The sequence below is a fragment of the Amia ocellicauda genome, chromosome 8 (genome assembly GCF_036373705.1).
Source record: "Amia ocellicauda isolate fAmiCal2 chromosome 8, fAmiCal2.hap1, whole genome shotgun sequence".
Taxonomy (NCBI): domain Eukaryota; kingdom Metazoa; phylum Chordata; class Actinopteri; order Amiiformes; family Amiidae; genus Amia; species Amia ocellicauda.
In genome coordinates, this window is record NC_089857.1 from 24,032,422 (window position 1) to 24,054,590 (window position 22,169).

The 22,169-nt window shown below is 36.4% G+C and overlaps 1 protein-coding gene across 5 annotated transcripts in view; it reads right to left on the reverse strand.

The window, feature by feature from the left end:
• arhgap24 (Rho GTPase activating protein 24) overlaps positions 1 to 22,169 on the reverse strand; it is a 173,693-nt gene that overhangs the window by 12,447 nt on the left and 139,077 nt on the right. For 4 of the 5 annotated variants that reach the window (XM_066710764.1, XM_066710763.1, XM_066710765.1 and 1 more), the window contains one exon: positions 7,968 to 8,090. In XM_066710764.1, coding sequence (XP_066566861.1) covers positions 7,968 to 8,090 — 123 coding nt within the window. Of the gene's footprint in view, positions 1 to 7,967; positions 8,091 to 20,467; positions 20,616 to 22,169 lie in introns of those variants that run through there. The other variant, XM_066710767.1, reaches the window with a different exon arrangement.

Below are 22,169 nucleotides of genomic sequence, written 5' to 3' on the forward strand. Positions count from 1 at the left end.
TGTTCCTTTAGTTTATACTCCACTTATTTCAGATGGCCTTGGCCTCGCAGGTCTCTATCCACACTTGCTGGCAGACTCCATCCATGCTCCCAGTTGAGCTTTGCCTCTGGTAGCCTTTCCTCCTGGTATTATTGTTCTTCAGTTGAGTCTTGGGCCCTTGATGACCCCTGCTCCTGATTGTGTTTGTTCATCGTTCAGCTAAGCCTATGGCAGTTCTTGTCACTGGTGTTATTTACTTTGATCTCCAGTGAGCTTGGACCATATTGGTTCCTGCTCCTGGCAGTATGATCATGGTCTCCTGATGACATTGACCACCTACTGAGCTTGGCTTTGAGTGGCCCCTGCTCAGGGTTGTACGTTTTAATTTCAGTTGAGTCCCTTTAGTGGCCCTGGTGTAATTCATATTCAGATGAGTCCCTTTTCTACCATTTGAAGTTAGGTTTAGAATTAAATATGCATCTGTTGTTCTATACTACAGATAACACAATACCTGATTTATTTTAATGGCTATTTCATAGAAATTATAATAAGCAAAGTAACATATTAAATAACACTAAACCAAAGTGGTTAATATGTTTATTATATCCATAATAACCAGAATACCATATGTATTGCTGCAGTCTTTACACCCTTATATGACTTATGATTTATTCTCTGATGCCTTTGCTTAAAGTTATATCAGCCACACCAAGCATTCTGGGAATAATGTTGTTTTTTAAAGTCTTGACAGCTGACAAAAAGCAGTGCTAAGTCATGCAGAACGACCACTGAAGTAGCTGGATTTCAGTTGGGACCTATTTATTTTTGCAGAAAAAAAAATCTTTGAAGCAGGAAGAATTGATATAAGACCAAGTTTCAGACCCCACATATTAGTTCTTCTGTTTTTGTATTTATGAATCTGAACTTGTAAATAAATGTATTTACAATATTCTTTACAATCTTTAAAATTAAAATTGACCTTTGTGTTTCTCATTTTATCTTGGCCAGGATACAAAGATGGATTAAGTTTTCCTTCTTCTGTTTGATCTGGAAACTTTGGATTTGAATTTTTCTGCTCTATATGGATACAAAATCAACAATGGCTCTATCATCTATAGTAGTTTACACACTTTACCCTTGTACAGGTACATAAACTGCAATTTAATCATCACGTATTACATCCCAGTGCACAGTGCCAAGTTAATCTACATCTGTGCTTTTATTTAATCAGAACAACATGAATGAAGATATGTTGTTTATGTTACATACTTCAAAATAAGGTCTTCAGATGTTAATCATTTAAGCCATCAAACATATGACTAACTAAAAGTTCAATTAAAAACTATAAAACTATTTTTAAAAATATATTATTCTTGGATGATATCACAAATCTGTTGGGTTTGTCTTTCTTTTCCCAATTCAATACCACAAAGCTTTACAGTATCTACTCTGTAGACTTATTTCAGTTGATGAATGACTCATTGCTGGTTTATTCAGCCTCTCCTCTTCAGCTGGTGAAAGATCACATTGCCTTCTGTTTACAATGCTGTCACCCTCATTTATAAGACTTACCTCCTCTGAAGCTGACACATCTCCTAATTTTCCGGTAGATGGTCATGTGAATAAATCTGTGATATGTAAGTGCACCTGCAGTGCTCAATTTGATATCCTTGTTTTCAAACATGTTTTAAAATGGTATCCGCTTAATAGCATTGCCAATTCTTTCAGGCACTGAAGTCAAGAGAAAAAAACTAATATTAAGAGAAATAAAAAGAAATCCCACAGGCATTAGAATTTCAGATTTGATTAAGATGTTGCTCTCCCCGTTTAGCGCTGTTCCACAATTTGTGATTAGAAAGTCTCCACACAGAATATATAATTAAGGATTCTCTATAAATGTGACTCCTTACTCCACACTGACATAATTGCTTTGTCTTTGGCTGTCTCCTCTTCCTCCATTTGGCACTGCTTGCCTAGGGGAAAGGTGGCCTCTAGTTTCATTCACCTTTATTTATATTTGCTTTATCATGCCAGTTGAGGGAGTTAGGGAAATGTAATCCAATGTACAAGACCATGGTGAAAAATGCAAATGAAATTATTTTCTCTTTCCCTTTAGAAATCATTTTATTACATTGCAGAAAGAATGAAAACTTCAGTTTGAATTAATTAAAGCTTCAGTGCTCTCAACTACTGTACACAGAACATTAAAACATATTATACAAGGAAAGCAATACATAGAGCCATTTACACTATGAAAATAATGTATAAGACATCCATTAATACTTAAACCCAATTCCATTTTGTTGCCGGCAAGGTCTGTGTGAATGGAGCAGGAAAATTCCGCGTCAAGTCCTTGCGTGTGGCCGCAGTGCGTCAGCTAACTGCTGTAACCAATCAGAATAGGGCCGCATTTTGGTGACCAGACACTAATGTTAAGTTGCCTTTGAACAACAACTTGTGACCGTAACGAGAAACGGACCGGATTGTTAGAAATGGCGGAGGCTGCAAATAATATAGTCGCAGCAATTCTATATATATATATAAGTGTTATAGATTAACCGGTTGTCACACATGTCAGAAGTTATGTACCAATAAATCATACAAAATATATTATCTCTATACAGGCAAACGTGTTACCCCCTCACCCTGGAATCGGTTTGGTTCCTTTGCTGTGAAACAATGTATCAGTCAGTGTGCTGTTCACTTGTCTTCTGTACAAACTGCTCAGTTCGTAACTCGGGATCGTTTTCATGATTCACTTCCGTGTTTTCTCAGGACTCAGATCATTTTGCAATAATAAAGTGAGCTCGGTTCATTGTGTATTAATAAAACACTGGATATTTACATTTTACATGATTAATGCATATAAGAAATGGCAGCATAACACGTCCAATAACAAATACATATGACTACATTGTATTGTTTACTGTATTTCCTATACACGTGTGTAAATTTGATTTTGTAACTTGCATTATGCTTTGAACTGTACTGTAGTTTTGCACTTTGTATTGCTCTTATTTGTTAGTCGCCCTGAATCAGGGCGTCTGCCAATAAATAAATAATAATGATAATGACGGCAATAAAGTTACTACATGTAGTCTAACACATTTGACTACTTCTGATACAACCAAATAATACACAGGTGCATTCATGTTGTGCAGAATGTGCTCAGATCTGACCAGCAAAGCGATTCATTTTCATAATCGTATGACAACAGTGTGAATAGTGACACATCCAGCTGTCTATTTAAACACTGTATGCAGTTATACAGACACAACAATAGGCTGCTATATTTGTGAATATTATAATCAGCGTTGCGCTGCCGAATGGTGATTGTTTTGCCTATTTAAAAATATACAATAACACAGTCGTGTGACATCTCCTAAATATCAATCTCGTAATATTTTACTGCTACTGCCATATCTTTAAACGAGGAAATGATCGCACTTGTACAGACAATAAATGGCCTCAATGTTCTTGCTGGCAGTCTCTGTTTTCTGTGTGATTGGGTCCTTGCCGGAATTTTCTGGCATTCAAACCCAGTGTCAATGGGGCGAAACAGGAAAAAGCAGGCAAACGTTGCCGGCAATTTGGTGGCATTTCAGTGTGAATGGGGCTTAAGATGGCAAATATAAAATGCTGGAAATTATTAAAAGCCTTGTCATTCAATCCACAAGCAACACATATGGACAAACAGACCACGGAAAATGTATTGTCAAATCCTTAAATAGTCTAATCTTCTCTTGAACAAATCAGTGTTGAAGCATTTCCATCAAGCTGTCTACATTTTTTTCTTTCTTTCTGGTCTTAAGCTCTGGATACACACATCAGTTCATCAAAACACAAAGCTTGAAATGTAGAAATTATGTACTGACTTTCAATTGACTTTTAGCAGCTGTCACATGTGGCAACTTACAGCAGGCAGTAAAAAGCCCCCTTGGCATGCACAGGTGGTGCCAGTGCCTTAAGCCTTTAGAGTATTTTCTCTGTCAAGAATGTCTTTTCAGACAGTAAGGCAGTTCCTCCAACTCCATTATCCCCAAAAGTTTTCCATCCGCCTAATCTAATCAGGAAAAATAACTTGAAAGTGAATGAGACTGTACTCTTTATACCCTTTTACTCTGTTCATTAACTTGCTGACCACTGCACAATGTCCTAAGCTGTACCTCAAATTGCACCACTTTCTAGTGCCTCCGTTTCTGCCCTCTCCCCCACACCACAAACAAAACAATATAGTCCTAACTAAGCCTCCATGGTTACAAGTCATCAAACAATTATTTCAGGAGTAGATTATTACAAAAAACAGCCTTGTCTGCCCTGGTTACTGCCATTCCACACACATTAAGCAGATGGAAGCAGAAGTGTTGGAGGGGGAGGGCCTAAGTAACTCTGTTTTGCACTCAACAGGAGAACTTGACTTGGCATCAAGTGTAATGGTCCTAGCCAGGCATGCTGCACTGCTTCTTCCAGGCCTCTTAACAAATTATCCACGTTTAGCAGTTCAAATGTTTGAAATTGTGGTTTTCTGGTAGGTATTTATGATTACAATTTGAGAGCATGACGTAGCCTCTCCTCTTTCTCCATTGCAAGTTAGATCTCAACATGAGCATTGTCTCCAGTTTTTACATTTCAGTCAATTGTATTAATTTCCTTTGACAAAATCACTAGTTTCCTTAAATTATCAATAGTTCTGAACATACAGTGGCTATAGAAAGTATTTTCCCTCCTTGAACTTTTTCACATTTTGTGGTGTTACAACCTGATATTTTCATAAATTGAAATGGGATTTCCTACGAAGAACAACACTACGAAGGCAACACTACGAAGAGGCGAGATCATTTTTATTGTGAAACAACAGTTAATGAAAAATAATAAAAAAATTAAATGTCTTGGTTAGAGAAGTATTCACCCCCTTGAGACAATACTTTGTAGAGCCCAGCTTTGGCAGCAATAATTAGGCCTGTGAGTCTTTGGGGATAAGTCTCTACCAGCTTTGCACATCTGTATTGAGCAATATTAACCCATTATTCTTGGGTTAGTTTATAATAAATAATCGGACCACATAATCTTTTGCCACATCTTTTTGCAAATCCCAAGTGTGTTTTACTTGGGCTTCTGTCCATACAGGACAGATTTGTGGAGTATCTGAGCAATTGTTGACATATGGACAGTTTACCATCTCAGCCCATGAACACTGCAGAGTCTTTCAGAGTTGTCACTGGCCTCTTGCTGGCTTCTCTGACCAATGCCTTTCTTACCCGGCTGCTCAGTTTTGGAGGATGGCCTGCTCTGAACAGATTCTGGGTGCTGCTGTATACCTTCCACTTCTAAATGATCGATTTGATTGTGCTCCGCCAGATATTCAGTGCCTTTGAAATGTTTGTTTTATACCCCTCCCCTGATTTGTGCCTCTCCACAATTTTATCTCTCCATTGTTTTGAAAGCTCCTTGGTCTTCATGGTAGTATCCTTGCTTTGAATGCACTATATCTTTACTTATTGTGTGAATTCTGAAGGCGACTGGTTTCACCTGAGCTTATTGCGGAGGGTCATTGCAAAGAGAATGCACACTTATCAGGTTATTATTTTTAATGAATAGGCTACTTCTAATATTCATTGTAACATGCTGTTTAGACAGGGAAAAACATACTTTATACTATAATGTATACTATAATTTCTATCAGATCATATTTTTATATTATGTATGGTCCCAAAAAGTTCCACATTTCCCTTTGATATAATTTTGCCATTGAGGGTCTTTGGAAAAGTTTTAATTAAGAAGCGTGTACCAGCTCAAAGATGATAATTGGAGTTTCCTAAATTTCCATTGTTTGAAAAATATAACTGCAATTTATTAAATATGGTGAAATGTTAGAAAAGTTGAAAACAACTGAATCAAATGATCATACATAATAGTCTGACCTGACCTAGCTGTGTATAGAGCAACTTCACAAGTTGGACTGCTCAGAACTTTCCATGAAGATGCTGTTGATCTTTCATTTTTTGGTTTTTGGGAGGCTCAATTCATTTGGAAACTAACATCAGGAACAGTATGCACATTTGTTTAACTTTACTAAACCAACACCAATATGAATGTATACTAAACATTTGGACATGAACAGATGTCTGTAAGATTTATCTAAATAACATATGCCACTAATCAACATTAAAGAAAGTCCTAAACCTACAGCTAATCAAAATTTGCATTTGCATGTGCTCCAAATGTATATTATCTACCTATTTATGAATCCATTTAACGGCCTAGACCCGAAACACAAAACAGTTTAGCTGCCTGGGGCTTCCCAATCTTGAGGGTTTACATTACCAAAGAAATCCCTAAGTAATTTAAGAGGAAACCCCAGACTAATTCAAAACTTCCTCCTTGCCTCTTCCACATGCTTTTAATACACAAATCCTCAGTAACAAACTAGAATTATATTCAAAATGTCTAATATTTACATACAATGTCCAATATGTTTTTAAATGAAACAAAAACCTTATCATTCCTAGCTTGTGTACTTTGGTGATATCTGCTTGGAAAATGTAAGCTGCCTCATAAGAAAGAGAAATTAAAAACTGTGGATTTACTGATTTTGTATTAAACAGCAAAAAAGCAAAAGCTTAAAAAAGTGCATTAGATGAAGTATGCATAATAGGTTGTTTCAAGTAAGCACTTTTTGAAGTGAATATTAATTATATCTTTTTCTCATAGAATCTTATCAGGGGTGGATTTACACTGCTTCACAGGGTTCACATAAACTTGTCAGAAAAATGAAAATCCATTGACAGAGCATTAAAATGTATTTGTCTCACTTTAGAAATTCTACCACTCACCTTACAATTATTGCAAATCACTTAGTGGTCATGAAAATGTATTTAGATTTAGACTATTGATTATGCATTCACCTCATAAATCATGACACACTGCTCTCCCCTACATGAAAGTACATAAGCTGCTTTTAATAATAAAAAGTATCGGTATCAGTATCGATATCGGCGATTCTGGCCCTGTATTACTTGGTATCGGATCAAACACAAATTTTGTAGTATCACACACCCCTAGTTCATAACCTCGTTTTGAAATCCAAAATGGTGCTGCCCATAGGGAGAAAAAGTTAGCCAAAACGCATACAAAATTGTGAATATCCTTAAAATGGAACATATCCTGGATCAGGCGCCTATTAGTATGTAATTGTAATATATACAGCTAATAGAATTAAGATTAAAAAAAGTAGTGTGCAGTTCCCCTTTAAGAAACTATGAAAAGTGATGATCAGCAGTAACACTGGCAGAGAAAATCTTAAGTGGAATTTAACCTTATGTTACTTTGATATTCAACAATTTGCTCTTGGTGATATTAATTTGGAAGAAATAAGCAATATTTTCAGAGTAGTTTTATTCCTTAAGAAGCCAGAGTGATGTATGTGTCATAAATATTTTTCCAGCTTAACAAAAATATATTATCCCAATTATACCAATTTAACAGGCCTGTGTATATGACATCTATAATCTGCTGTATTCCTAGGGTTTAAGACTGCCCCATAAGAATTAACCAGTTAATCTGGCAAATCAGTTACAGTACAACTGATAGTCAACCATGGGAACTGCTTTACATAATTCTGATCACATTCACAAGACCTTGTGGGTTCTCTCTACTCTTTGAAACATTATGTAAATCTATGTCAGCCAAGTAGAAAATTATGCTGTGTGTGCACAAGGCTTTAACGAGGGAGACACCACTCCTGAAACACATCTTTGCAGAGTTCTTAGCTGTCATGGACTTCATATGCCTGAAACAGAGTGAGGATCCTTATCACATCAAGTCCAGCAAACCAATGGCTCTGGAATATTAGCAGTAACTTTTTGTGTCCATGGCATCATGCAAACATTCTTTACTTTATAAATCACCAAATAACATTGTATCAAATGAACAGTATGAACACTTCAGCTATAAGTCTGTGCATGTATGAATGCAGTACATATACTGACCTCCACCAAATGGTGCCCAGATGACTCTGCGAATGGTCTTCACCCAATCCTCCATGTCATTCTGGGTGCTGGCCATAAGAAGGTAGGTCTCATGATTGGCTGTCATCCGCTCCCGATCTCCCCCTGTGGAACATATACAGTGAATATGAACTTCACAACAAATGTGTTTATGTAAGGGGAAAAGACCATTAAGCCCTGGATAAGAATTCAACAGATTAAATGATTCAATTAAATTCTGTATTCTTAATCTGAACATCTGAACTATGATACACATGTATTTGTAATGAAGGCTTGAAAAAACGCAACTTCCAAGACATTATCTCCAACATATTAACCTGAAAATCTAGAGGAGAATTCAAAGTAAATTATTGTCAATGTGCATTTAAATGATTTTTCATTAGACAGTTAATTTAGTTGATGACGTAATTGCTTATGTTAGTGTTAAGGTAGAATTAAGATCCTTTTCTGTAATTAATGTATTTGTAATTCCTCTACTATAGACTACAATATTCAATGTTCACCACAGATATATAATAGAAAGTGTTCACTCAAGTCCAGTTATGGCAATTCCAAACGGCTCTGTACTAAATACATTTATATTGGCAAAATGGGAAAGAACAGAAATAGCAGTACAAATAATAAGACCTAAAATAAGGGTTATAATTGCATAAAATGACTTAATTAAGAAGTTAGCTCCAGGTGGAGATTGATCAAACAGCACCAAATATGACTTTTATCATATAGCAGCACACTTCTTTACAGAAATTATTTAATTATTCCCACACTTACTACAGTTATCTTCAAAAAGTACCTTCAGCAATATATGGGAAATATTACTTAAAACTATAAAAAAAGATTTACAAGTTAAAAGCACGCAAACAATATACAAAGTCGTCGACAGCTTCAGTAACATGCACTTAATCAGCTATCAATCATCATGATCATAACAGCCACAAGCACTTTACAATTAGGTGGCGACTCACATTATCCACCACCCAAATTTTGCCAGGACAAAAGGGTTAGTACCCATACTCTTCAGAAAAGTGCCACTGGATCTTCAATGACTACAGAGAGTCAGGACATTGGTATAATGTCTTATTGGAAGGACAGTACCTCCTACTGCTCTCCCCTTTCAGAGTAGAGGGGCACTGGTTTTAGGAAATCCTTTTCCAGAGGGATGCCCCCCTAATTGTTCATTTAGTTTATTTTGGAAAATGTAATACTCATCACAACAGTGTCTATTTACAGTTTACAATTAATTATCTCTCTTGGAACATCTCACAAGGGGTCCCTTCAGCTGCACAACCAAATCAGTAACACATAAAGGATGTCCTTATGGGATGATAAACCCATGCACTTTTAAATGTGTGCGTGTAAGAAAATATCAGTAATTCAATCAATAATCAGTCAAAGTAGCATGACAATGAAACTAAAACACAGTGTCGAATAATTGTGATATAGTAAGGGGGTATGTTTGTTCCCATTACATGCATACAATATATTTCTTACTGTCAGTATACATTAAATAATCGAAACATTAAATCATAATTATTAAACAGAAACATACATTTTTTTATTCTCATGCTATAAATGATTTTAAATTATCAGATTCAGAGGATAATTATGGTTAATACCAATCTGGTTTGCCAACAATTAAAAATATGGTTCCTCAGGATCCACTGCCTTTTCATATCTACATAACACATATGAAAGCAGATAAAATGCAATACAGCCTGCGACTAATCCGTAATCTGAAGCAGACATCTCCGAAGCTTTCTGATAACAATCATTCACAATGACAGAGTGCTGGTGAAAAAGAAGCAGAGGCCTAGTGGGCGGAAAAGTGCTTTTAGTCAGGAAGCAGGACTACCAAGCAAAACACTCAACTAAGAGGAGGTCACTCCCCTCACCATTCAACCATTAATACCTGCACAATAGAGAATCCGTGTAGTCAGTAAATGCCCCGGTGTTCCTTGAACTTACTAAGGAAAAAGTGCTTACCACTGGGGTTTAACAGATGAAGAGAAGCAAAACAATATATATATATATATATATATATATATATATATATATATATATATACTGCTCAAAAAAATTAAAGGAACACTTCAAGTTCAGAAATCAATGTTGAGTGTTCCCTTATTTTTTTTGAGCAGTATATTTTACATTGATTGTCTCAATTAATCACTGCACAGAATGCACTGGCAGTTGAAAAATAAAAGTTTTTACAGTGTTTATCTATTGGCACATAATAGACATATATAGATAGAGAAAGGAGGAAAATTATGTCCAGTCTGTAATATATTAATAATTGACTTATTTAAATCAAATGATAATTTAATAAAACCAATTAGTTTACAAAAGCAGTTTTTACTTCTAAATAACTAAACTAAATATATCAACAACAATGCCACATCATCAGTCAGACTCCACCAAGACACTGACAAGATCAAGATCTGCAAAAGAATGTGTCAAGGAGACAAAAAGCTGGATTTTAAAAAGGCTTTAGTCTTGTTGCATGTGCTTAACAGCATTTGCGCTCCACTAAGTTCTCTATGTCAGTTTTTAGAACAGTTTTAGAAGTGCCTACATCTGGCGTTAAGGTGCGCTCATCTTGCCTGCGGCCAATTCCACCAAATGACCCCAAACTGTTGATTAAAATATGTTAATGAGAAGCGCAGGTAGTCTGCATTAGTAGTTTCAATTTTAAGCACGATGTAACATCCCTTGCAGCCTGGTTGCACTAAGTCAAGGTAATAAGTGATGCAAGTCCAAGCTGTGATTCTTGATTTCTACTTTGTTCCTGCAAAATGGCTTTCCAGGTGCTTTGTCGGCAACGGCAACATAGACTATATCCTGAAAACGGAATTTACAGAATATGTGAAAACTTTATGGATGCTACTGAGAAGCAAATATTACGAACATACCGATTACAAAATTGACCATTTTAGATATATGTGACATCGTGCACAATGATCTAGAATCACCCACCAGAAGGTGCAATTCCTGTATTGACTATGAACATAGCACTACATTTTAATGCCTATGGGCTGTCACAAAAGTCTAACAGTTTAACATATTCTCATTTTAATATACAATTATGCATATCAGAACTCATATGTTACCTGCAGTATTATTTACATTCTTTACATTCTCATATCCATTTGATTCATAAATAAAGTGTTAACCCTTGATGGTGTGCATTAATGTACATGAACTGTATTTACATTAATTTTAGGGCTTGCAAACAATTGTTGAAAGTAGTTAATCTGTATGTTGGTTGAATTGGTCTTGAAAATAAATAGAAACCCCTATTCGTTCACACATTACTCTCACCCGGAGACAGTGATTACAGTTATTACCCAATACCTCCAATAAAACAAAACATACATATACTAATTTATCAGGTGCTGTTCCATCTTCATTTCCATCCACTGCAAACCTGAGTGAACACCTAATTTTTATAGGGCGGTTCATTGCAAGGTGTATATTTGGTTCCACCTGGTGCAAGTTACAGCTGCTTTCAGCTGCGATGCCAGGCGTAGAGATCTGCAATCTTTAAAAATTGCTGACTAAAAGCGGAACGCATGGCGAGCATAGCATTTGAATGCAAGTATGGCGAGATTGCGCACCTGTTTATAATCCAGTTGAAAATCTCTCAAAATCTCTTCAGTCAAACTTCTGGTAAATGGAATTTGGACAACTTACGATTTGTCGATGACACCTGAAGACCTACTGCTTCAAATTCAAGAATGCTTATATAATATATCAATCAAGATAATTTATAAAGAAAAGAAGATAAAATATAGTCAAGACCCAAAACCAAACGTTAATTACATTGAGCTGTGCAAAACCATAAGGAAACAAATTACTGAATATTTACAGCAAAACAATGAAAGAAACCATCAAAAATAATGGGAACATCAAAAATTCAAAACAACTCCTCAAAATAAGAAATAGTCAAATCACTGCCATGAAACATTATGATGGCACAATAATCAAAAACAAAGATGCGATTATCAGAAGAATGGAAGAATTCTAAAAAAACGTATATAGTAGTGATCACAGCTGTAAAGAAGAAGACGTCTCAGTGAACACAAGTGAAATACCAGATGTGATTCCAGAAGAAGTAGGCTATGCCATTAAGAAGATGAAAAATTAAAAAACACCTGGAGATGATGGAATCACAGTGGAGATCCTAAAAGAAGCAACATTTGTCACAAAGTGTCTCAGAAATTAACAAATACAAGATAAATGGAGCAATGCAACTGTCATTCTCCTTCACAAGAAAGTAGATCTGAAGAACTACAGTCCCATTAGTCCACTTCCCATCCTATAGAGTATTTAGAGTATTTAACAAAGATATTAACACCTCACCTTGAAGACACTTTGTCCAACCAAGAGAAAAAGCAGGATTCAGAAGTGGATATAACACAATGGATCATATACAAGTTGTCAGAGAAGTATTGGAAAGATGCAGAGAGTATGAGCTTCCTCTGTGCCTGGGCTTTGTTGACTGCGAAAAAGCATTTGATTCAATATATACAAACTCAGTCATCAGGTCCCAGACATCAACACATTGCTGAAACCTATATAACTCTTATTAAATATATCTACAACAATGCAACATCAACAATCTGACTCCACCAAGACACTGACCAGATCATGATTTGTAAAGGAGTATGGCAAGGAGACACAATCTCTCCAAAACTCTTCACAGCAACTCTTGAAGGTGTGTTTTTGAGAAGAAAAAGGAACCAAGTTAAACGTAGCTTAACTTATCATTTGCTGATATTGTCATATTTGGAAAAACACCTGAAGACCTGCAGCTTCAATTTCAAGAACTCTCCGATTCGAGCAAGAAAACTGGACTTAAAATGAACCTGAGTAAAACAAAAGTCATATTTAAAAGATATGTTAAATCTAAGAAAATGAATGTAGATCAACAGTTACTTGAAGAAGTCCGAAGTTTATGTCTACGGAGATATTATGGAAGAAATCAAAAGAAGGAGTAAAAATGGGATGGAGACTGGAATAACAAGAAGAGATTAATGGGCCCGAACAAAACAAAATATGTGACAGCACTGAAAGAGTGAAAATGTTAAAATGGCAATGGACCAGACACATTGCAAGAAAAACAGGTCAAAGATGGGAAAAGGAAGTTATTGAATGGATCCCAAGAGATGAAAAAAAAAACTAGAAGACGACCACATAGAAGATGGGAAGATAAAATCATACACTCTGCAGGCGTGACGTGGAAAAGAGAAGCTGTAAATCGAAGCAAGTGGAAACATCTTGGGGAGCCTTCATCCAGCAGTGGATCAATATAGGCTGATGTTGATGGTGATATATATATATATATATATATATATATACACACTCACCTAAAGGATTATTAGGAACACCATACTAATACTGTGTTTGACCCCCTTTCACCTTCAGAACTGCCTTAATTCTACGTGGCATTGATTCAACAAGGTGCTGAAAGCATTCTTTAGAAATGTTGGCCCATATTGATAGGATAGCATCTTGCAGTTGATGGAGATTTGTGGGATGCACATCCAGGGCACGAAGCTCCCGTTCCACCACATCCCAAAGATGCTCTATTGGGTTGAGATCTGGTGACTGTGGGGGCCAGTTTAGTACAGTGAACTCATTGTCATGTTCAAGAAACCAATTTGAAATGATTCGACCTTTGTGACATGGTGCATTATCCTGCTGGAAGTAGCCATCAGAGGATGGGTACATGGTGGTCATAAAGGGATGGACATGGTCAGAAACAATGCTCAGGTTGGCCGTGGCATTTAAACGATGCCCAATTGGCACTAAGGGGCCTAAAGTGTGCCAAGAAAACATCCCCCACACCATTACACCACCACCACCAGCCTGCACAGTGGTAACAAGGCATGATGGATCCATGTTCTCATTCTGTTTACGCCAAATTCTGACTCTACCATCTGAATGTCTCAACAGAAATCGAGACTCATCAGACCAGGCAACATTTTTCCAGTCTTCAACTGTTCAATTTTGGTGAGCTTGTGCAAATTGTAGCCTCTTTTTCCTATTTGTAGTGGAGATTAGTGGTACCCGGTGGGGTCTTCTGCTGTTGTAGCCCATCCGCCTCAAGGTTGTACGTGTTGTGGCTTCACAAATGCTTTGCTGCATACCTCGGTTGTAACGAGTGGTTATTTCAGTCAAAGTTGCTCTTCTATCAGCTTGAATCAGTCGGCCCATTCTCCTCTGACCTCTAGCATCAACAAGGCATTTTCGCCCACAGGACTGCCGCATAATGGATGTTTTTCCCTTTTCACACCATTCTTTGTAAACCCTAGAAATGGTTGTGCGTGAAAATCCCAGTAACTGAGCAGGTTGTGAAATACTCAGACCGGCCCGTCTGGCACCAACAACCATGCCACGCTCAAAATTGCTTAAATCACCTTTCTTTCCCATTCAGACATTCAGTTTGGAGTTCAGGAGATTGTCTTGACCAGGACCACACCCCTAAATGCATTGAAGCAACTGCCATGTGATTGGTTGGTTAGATAATTGCATTAATGAGAAATTGAACAGGTGTTCCTAATAATCCTTTAGGTGAGTGTATATAAACAGTGAGGGAAAAAAGTATTTGATCCCCTGCTGATTTTGTACGTTTGCCCACTGACAAAGAAATGATCAGTCTATAATTTTAATGGAAGGTGTATTTTAACAGTGAGAGACAGAATAACAACAAAAAAATCCAGAAAAACGCATTTCAAAAAAGTTATAAATTGATTTGCATGTTAATGAGGGAAATAAGTATTTGACCCCTTCGACTTAGTACTTGGTGGCAAAACCCTTGTTGGCAATCACAGAGGTCAGACGTTTCTTGTAGTTGGCCACCAGGTTTGCACACATCTCAGGAGGGATTTTGTCCCACTCCTCTTTGCAGATCCTCTCCAAGTCATTAAGATTTCGAGGCTGATGTTTGGCAACTCGAACCTTCAGCTCCCTCCACAGATTTTCTATGGGATTAAGGTCTGGAGACTGGCTAGGCCACTCCAGGACCTTAATGTGCTTCTTCTTGAGCCACTCCTTTGTTGCCTTGACTGTGTGTTTTGGGTCACTGTCATGCTGGAATACTCATCCACGACCCATTTTCAATGCCCTGGCTGAGGGAAGGAGGTTCTCACCCAAGATTTGATGGTACATGGCCCTGTCCATCATCCCTTTGATGCGGTGCAGTTGTCCTGTCCCCTTAGCAGAAAAACACCCCAAAACATAATGTTTCCACCTCCATGTTTGACGGTGGGGATGGTGTTCTTGGGGTCATTCCTCCTCCTCCAAACACGGCGAGTTGTGTTGATGCCAAAGAGCTTGATTTTGGTCTTATCTGACCACAACACTTTCACCCAGTTCTCCTCTGAATCATTCAGATGTTGGCAAACTTCAGACGGGCCTGTACATGTGCTTTCTTGAGCAGGGGGACCTTGCGGGCGCTGCAGGATTTCAGTCCTTCACGGCGTAGTGTGTTACCAATTGCTTTCTTGGTGACTATGGTCCCAGCTGCCTTGAGATCATTAACAAGATCCTTCCGTGTAGTTCTGGGCTGATTCCTCACCGTTCTCATGATCATTGAAACTCCACGAGGTGAGATCTTGCATGGAGCCCCAGATCGAGGGAGACTGACAGTTATTTTGTGTTTCTTCCATTTGCGAATAATCGCACCAACTATTGCCACCTTCTCACCAAGCTGCTTGGCGATGGTCTTGTAGCCCATTCCAGCCTTGTGTAGGTCTACAATCTTGTCCCTGATATCCTTGGACAGCTCTTTGGTCTTGGCCATGGTGGAGAGTTTGGAATCTGATTGATTGATTGCTTCTGTGGACAGGTGTCTTTCATACAGGTAACGAGCTGAGATTAGGAGCACTCCCTTTAAGCGAGTGCTCCTAATCTCAGCTCGTTACCTGTATAAAAGACACCTGGGAGCCAGAAATCTTGCTGATTGATAGGGGATCAAATACTTATTTCTCTCATTAACATGCACATCAATTTTTTAACTTTTTTGAAATCCGTTTTTCTGGATTTTTTTGTTGTTTTGTTATGTTATATATATAATAGAACATCAAACAATTTTCCTCTTCAATACAATCTGGAATTGTCAGTTACTGAACTAGGATCACTGCTATGACTCTGTGCTTTGGGAGGGATGAGATTAAAGTATAAATCCCCTGAATTACATTTTCTCAAAGCATTCCAACATTTTCAGTACTGCAAGATCAGACAGCCCAGTTATTACAGCAATCAGGGAATTTTATGTAAGTGGAACTGCTGAACAGTCTGAACTCAAGAGGCCACAGGAGTCCCTGGTGTGCACTGAAGCAAGGAGACTATAGCTGACTTTTACCTATCTAGCCCCTCTGACACTCAGTTTATTGTGTGGCACTCCATTCTAGCAATAGCATATCCTGATAATGGGAAATAGAGTCTGGCATCTCCAGTCTATAGAACGTATTTTGCATGACCTGAGCAGATCTTCAATGTAAATGGAGAAGCAGTGGTTTATTTGTAATTTATGTTCCATAGATTACATTATTCATAAAGAAAATGTACTCCTGGCTTAGGCTGCATTTCAGGAGGCAATTCCATTGTACAGAGATGTTAGCTAAAGCAATGTATTACTCTGAAAAATACATAGAAAGCATGATCAAAAGAAGAATAAATGTGACTCATAATACCTCAAACATAAGATCTATATATTTTTTAAAGCAGACTAACAGGTATCCCTTCTTCTGTATTTCAGTCCAGCAAATTTAGCAATACCAAAAGATGTTCTATTTGTTTTTTGCAGAGAAACCAAATGTTTGAGCCCAGCATTAATCTTGAGATAAACACATTGAACTTGAAGGTGTGTTTACAGAACATCTGCTGTCTGCCCTTTGAAAGTCAGCTACAGAAACTGTAATCTACCAACAAACCCCTCCTCCTCAGGGAATGTGTGCAAACAATGTAGGCATTCTTTTGAATTGAAATTTACTGATTGTAGATCTGGATTTATATTTGCTGTAAAGATATTTTGCAAGAAACATGATTCTCTTCATGTAGTTCCATTAATAAAATCTCATCAATATCATGTACTTACACTGAACTCAAGTTAGTTAAACAATTAAGCCACAAAGGTTGTGCATACTGTATAGTAGTCTATGTTTCTGCATGCCTATCCCAGACTCACGAGATAGTAAGATCCTTTTTCTTCATGTCTTGGAAATTATTAATTAGCTGCATATTCACTGCAGATCTGAGGTCCTTCTCATTCTGGGTAAGCACTTAACATTAGCAAAAACTGGTCTTTTCTCACATTCTCTTTTAAATTCTTGTCTATGTCTTATTTATTCTTTATCCCAGTCCAGACAGATTTCATATTTCAAAAGTGACCTGCATCTTCACTGTGTTGCATCTGGTTTTTCATGAGCTTGAATTCCACACACACATTTGACCATGGGTCGAGCTTGAATAGTTTTATTTTTCTTATTTCACTTTTTTGTGTGAAAGCATTTCATATCAGTAAATGGGATTTATGCTCTCTCTCTCTATATAAAAATCCATGTCCCAACCAAATGCTTTGTTGTTTCGTTACTTAATGTCAGCTCTCAATAATTTCCCCAAAGATGGTGTTTACAGTCTTTTTTCAATTGATGATAAATTCTTATTATGAAAGTTATTGAAGGATGACAGTTGTTTCTATTTTTGTAACAGTATATAGTACAAATATATATTTTTATATGGTTCAAAGAACAAATTGTGACAAACAGTAATTCTCATTCCTATTCTTTCCTGCTCCAGTATGCGTTTTGTATTTTATTCTTAGACACCCAGTAACATTAATGAGGCTTTGGATGAAAAAATGTTGTTAATATAGAAATTGTCTGCTGCAGAATATTTTAAAGCTTAAACATAAGTAATAAACGTTCAGACAATAGCCATCATATTTGTGGGTAGGTAGGCAGAACACTGACCTCAGGTGTGCTTCAGTATCAGCTCTATTCAAAAGGAAAGCCATTCAAACATGATAAGTTTGAGGATTGCTATCAACATATGCTCATTAAATCTTTTTCATTAGGCTCTCTCTCTCAGGGGAAGAAAAAAAAAGCATGACCGAATCCTTTGAAACACAGGAGTGTTGTTGAGAGGGCTCAGAAGTCTAGACATTATTTTGACTGTGCAACTCAAAATCACAGTGTCAACTATGTGTCAGTATTTCCTAGTGAGCTGAATGCAGGATCATTTTCCTTTTAAACCAGTATTCTTATTCATAAAAGGCTGTACATGGATGACATTTTGCCTAAAGCAAATGAAAAATAAAGCCGTGGTTAAGAAACCGTGCACAATTGGTCCTGCTGATCTGTTGAATATACTGTATTCCCAGATTTCACAATACGGAGAAAAAAGTCAACCCCATCTATACCGCGAGAAACTAAAAACCTTAAACGGTGTGTATGCATAACACAGAGTGACATATATGTCATAAACATTTTATACTCTTGACAAATATATTATCTCTCTAATTTAAAGGGCCCTCACAACTTAACCATTATTATAATTATTATTAGTTACCTGTTTAGTCTATCTATACAGATTGTTTAGAAAAATGTTTCCTTTTGACATGTACAACTTTATATCTAATATAAGAATGATTTTTAATGACATTTAATAAGTATGAAAATGATGGACACATTCTCATTATCCTTCCCTTCACGAACAGTAAGGAGATAGTACTCTTAAAAAAATGTTTTCAGTAGCCTTGATCTCAGTAGGGGTGATCAAGCTTCCAGAAGAACATCAATCTTCAATAGAATCATTAACCTTCTTTGATAACACAATGATTGGCTATGACTCTGAGGTCTTATTGACCTTATCTTTCAAAGACAACCAATAAATTACAATTTTCATGAACTCCATAATTGATCATTTTGCCAATGGTAAACCACAGCAGATAACAAATTAGTTTTTAATTTATATTCGGAAACACTGTTACAGTTTTTATACAACCACAGGTTGATCCTGTTTAAACTGAAAACATGCTGAAGGCAGGTTTATAGTAGGGTGTAATGTTTACATTTACAATGATTTCTCATTTAATTAAGTGTAATGAATTGTGAATAATGATATGTTAAATGGATGATGTTGCTTAACCAAAATTACTAAAGACGTACTGTTCACAACACAAATAAATGATCAAATCAGTAAATAATAACATCACAATCAATGAAAAAGTGACAGTAATTGGAAGTAATTTACTATTCCGTTCAAAACATAGCAATTCACAAACATATTCAATTGAATGTTAAAGCTCAACAGAATATTACATGTAAATCAAATATAAAAACTGCAAGTTAAAGCAAAGACTAATTACTTGTATGATCGTTTATAGTAAGTTAAATACTTGTCTGTGGTAGGTTGTTATAGCATCATTTAAAATGGCTTGGCATAGTCTGAATCATTCTAAAACCTCCAAGTTACACTTCATTCAAAAGCTTTATTATAACTGACATAGTGGTAGAACATTTTGATACAATTCATTATCTGTAATAGCAAATTCCTTGAGATTAAAACAGGCTAGGATGTTGCTGCTGTGGGAATTCTCACACAGTATGTAATATTATCTTTACTCACAGTGATTCAGGAGCAGAAAAACAAACAAACACAACAAATTACAGTCACAGGGATAGGTTATTAAAAGCACATACATTAGTAACTGGATTTGTTCCTTAAACAAAAGTAGAAGATTTTCTATACTAGATGCATTCATATCTAAGTATAAGTAATTGTGTTGTGCTGTATTGGTTTTTGCATTGTATCCATAGGTCATTCTTTGTTTTTGTTGGAACCAAAATCCTATACTTTATGGATACAGTAAGACAGTAAAAAGATCATTCCCTGCACAAAACATCTCATTATGAATCTAAAAAAGTGGTATTAATACTATGGAAGTAAATTAAGTTTAGTATTTAGATTCTAAGATTATTTTAATATTAAAAACAATAAGAATAGATTAAATATCTAATGCCTCTAAGCATTACTTAACCATTATGAACATATTTCAAATATTGTCACTTGTGTTGTCAAAGCAATGCCAATAATACATTTATGCAGCAGTTTTCTTCACCCTCTGTTTATGACAAATTACTCTTATGAAAGGACTATAGCTCATCTCAGAGTAAGTGTACTTATAGAAAAGAGAGGAGGCTGTCTGAAGTTAACAGAAAATAAGTAACATTTATCAGTTTGTTTTTCTCATTAATTCCTGCTGAAGTTCCACATTATGTTAAATCAGTTTCACAACATATACTGTGCTAAGTGCAATGTATTTCACTCACATTCCCTACACGACCACCTCTCTCCTTAAACTAGTGTTTCCTGAAGGACTCTATTCGGCAAACCTGCTTCTGCAACCCATTACTTCAAGCTTCAAAAGGACAGAAAGAGAACAAGAAAAAACAACAATGACAGCGTGCTATACTGACCCTCGTAAGGCACTCAAGTAGCAGTCACATGAGGTATGTATCAGCTGAATGACCACGGGAAGTCTCCGTCTTTCACAGGCTCTGGCTTGTTAAAACATCCACAAGCCCCTTTTCAGGTTAAGCTTCATGCATCAGCTGCTAGACAATGGAATTAGAGAGCATTCCAAGCCCCTCCTACACTGAGCCACTGAGAGCGGAGGAGCCGAGTTGTCAGCAACAGCAACACTGCTGCAGAGCTCACTATAGGCAAGCCGCTGTTTAATGATATTTTGAATTAATACTGCTTACATGCCTGCCACTTTGCTCTCTACAACCTCCTGGGCATTGAACTGGGACTATCACAGGCAAAAGCCCTGTGAGGAAGTGTGTGGGGCCAGGGAAAGATAAATGATCTATATAGAGTGGCTGTAGTGAAGATCTGAGTATTCCCAAGTGCACTTTCTTGGGATTATTTAAATATTAACTCAGTGACAGCAGTATTCATTAGGAAATCCAGCTTGTGATGGATAAAGATTAATCTGAGTTCCTCCGATACTAACCTGTGGCTATCGTATCACGCTTCTAGACTCACACCAATCATTTGCTTTTGTCTTTTATTTTGGAGGAGAAGCATGATAAAACACTAGTGAATTAGCCTTACATCATTATCAGCAGTAAAACTACAACTTTTAAAATAATACAAAATGTAAGTAAGATGTAGTTACCTCAATCTTTTCAAAGTATCTGAATTAACAGGATTCACAGTTAATCATAATTTTCAAGATGCAAAATCTGATTATGAAAAAACATCAGTAGTTTAGGAGAAACATATTTTTTGATGGGATGAAAAGCCTCTGACAGGCTTCTTTCTTGTCTACGGGTTTTTGAAGTCATTGATCTGGAATTCTACTATTGTGAAAAAAACACTGACTGACATTGAAGAAATCTACTATCAGGAGAAAATGTTCATAACTAAGAGATTGCCAGTGAATTGCATGTCTTTTTTAATCAATCAGAACTAATTTTAATAGCAGTAATAGTAGTAGTGTTTGTGATTTTAACATTACTGATTAGGAACCTCAGATCAGTCTCATTATTCATAGCAGTTTCAGTCAATTCTCCATTTCCATATTTATTTATTTTTTCATGAAAGGTTAATGTAGTTTTTTCTTAGAGTAACTTTTTTAACCTACTCATAAAATTCAAACTAAATAATGTTCCTGATGTCAAGTTTGCATTATTAAAAGGACAGATCCTTTGGCCATCAAGTATTGTAATTGTATTTTGAAATTGACAGCTTGGTAAAAGTTTGGTAAAATATTTTAAAAATCAGAAAGTCGATAACTATGAACAGCAATATGTCCGTGAGAAACAAAGAACATTTCAGCAAGGTCTTGCTTTGAGGTGTTTATCTTACGTTTTATTCAAGCCCCTCATATTTCAAGTGTATAGATATAGATATATACACATAAGTACTGAGTGTTTTATACATCCTGATGCAGATATTACATATATGTATATGTCACTGCATGGACGTTAGCATGGACTTTTTGAATGTGAAGACATTTGTTTTCTCAGAAATGTCAAACAAGTTTAAGGTATCTGTATCTTTTTTTTTAGGTGAAAGTTATTTTTTCTTGCCAGAATACTATTAAGTTTTGTATTCCTATACTTGTTACTTTTGACCTTCTTTTTTTATTAGTTTGCTAGTTATTGTTAATTA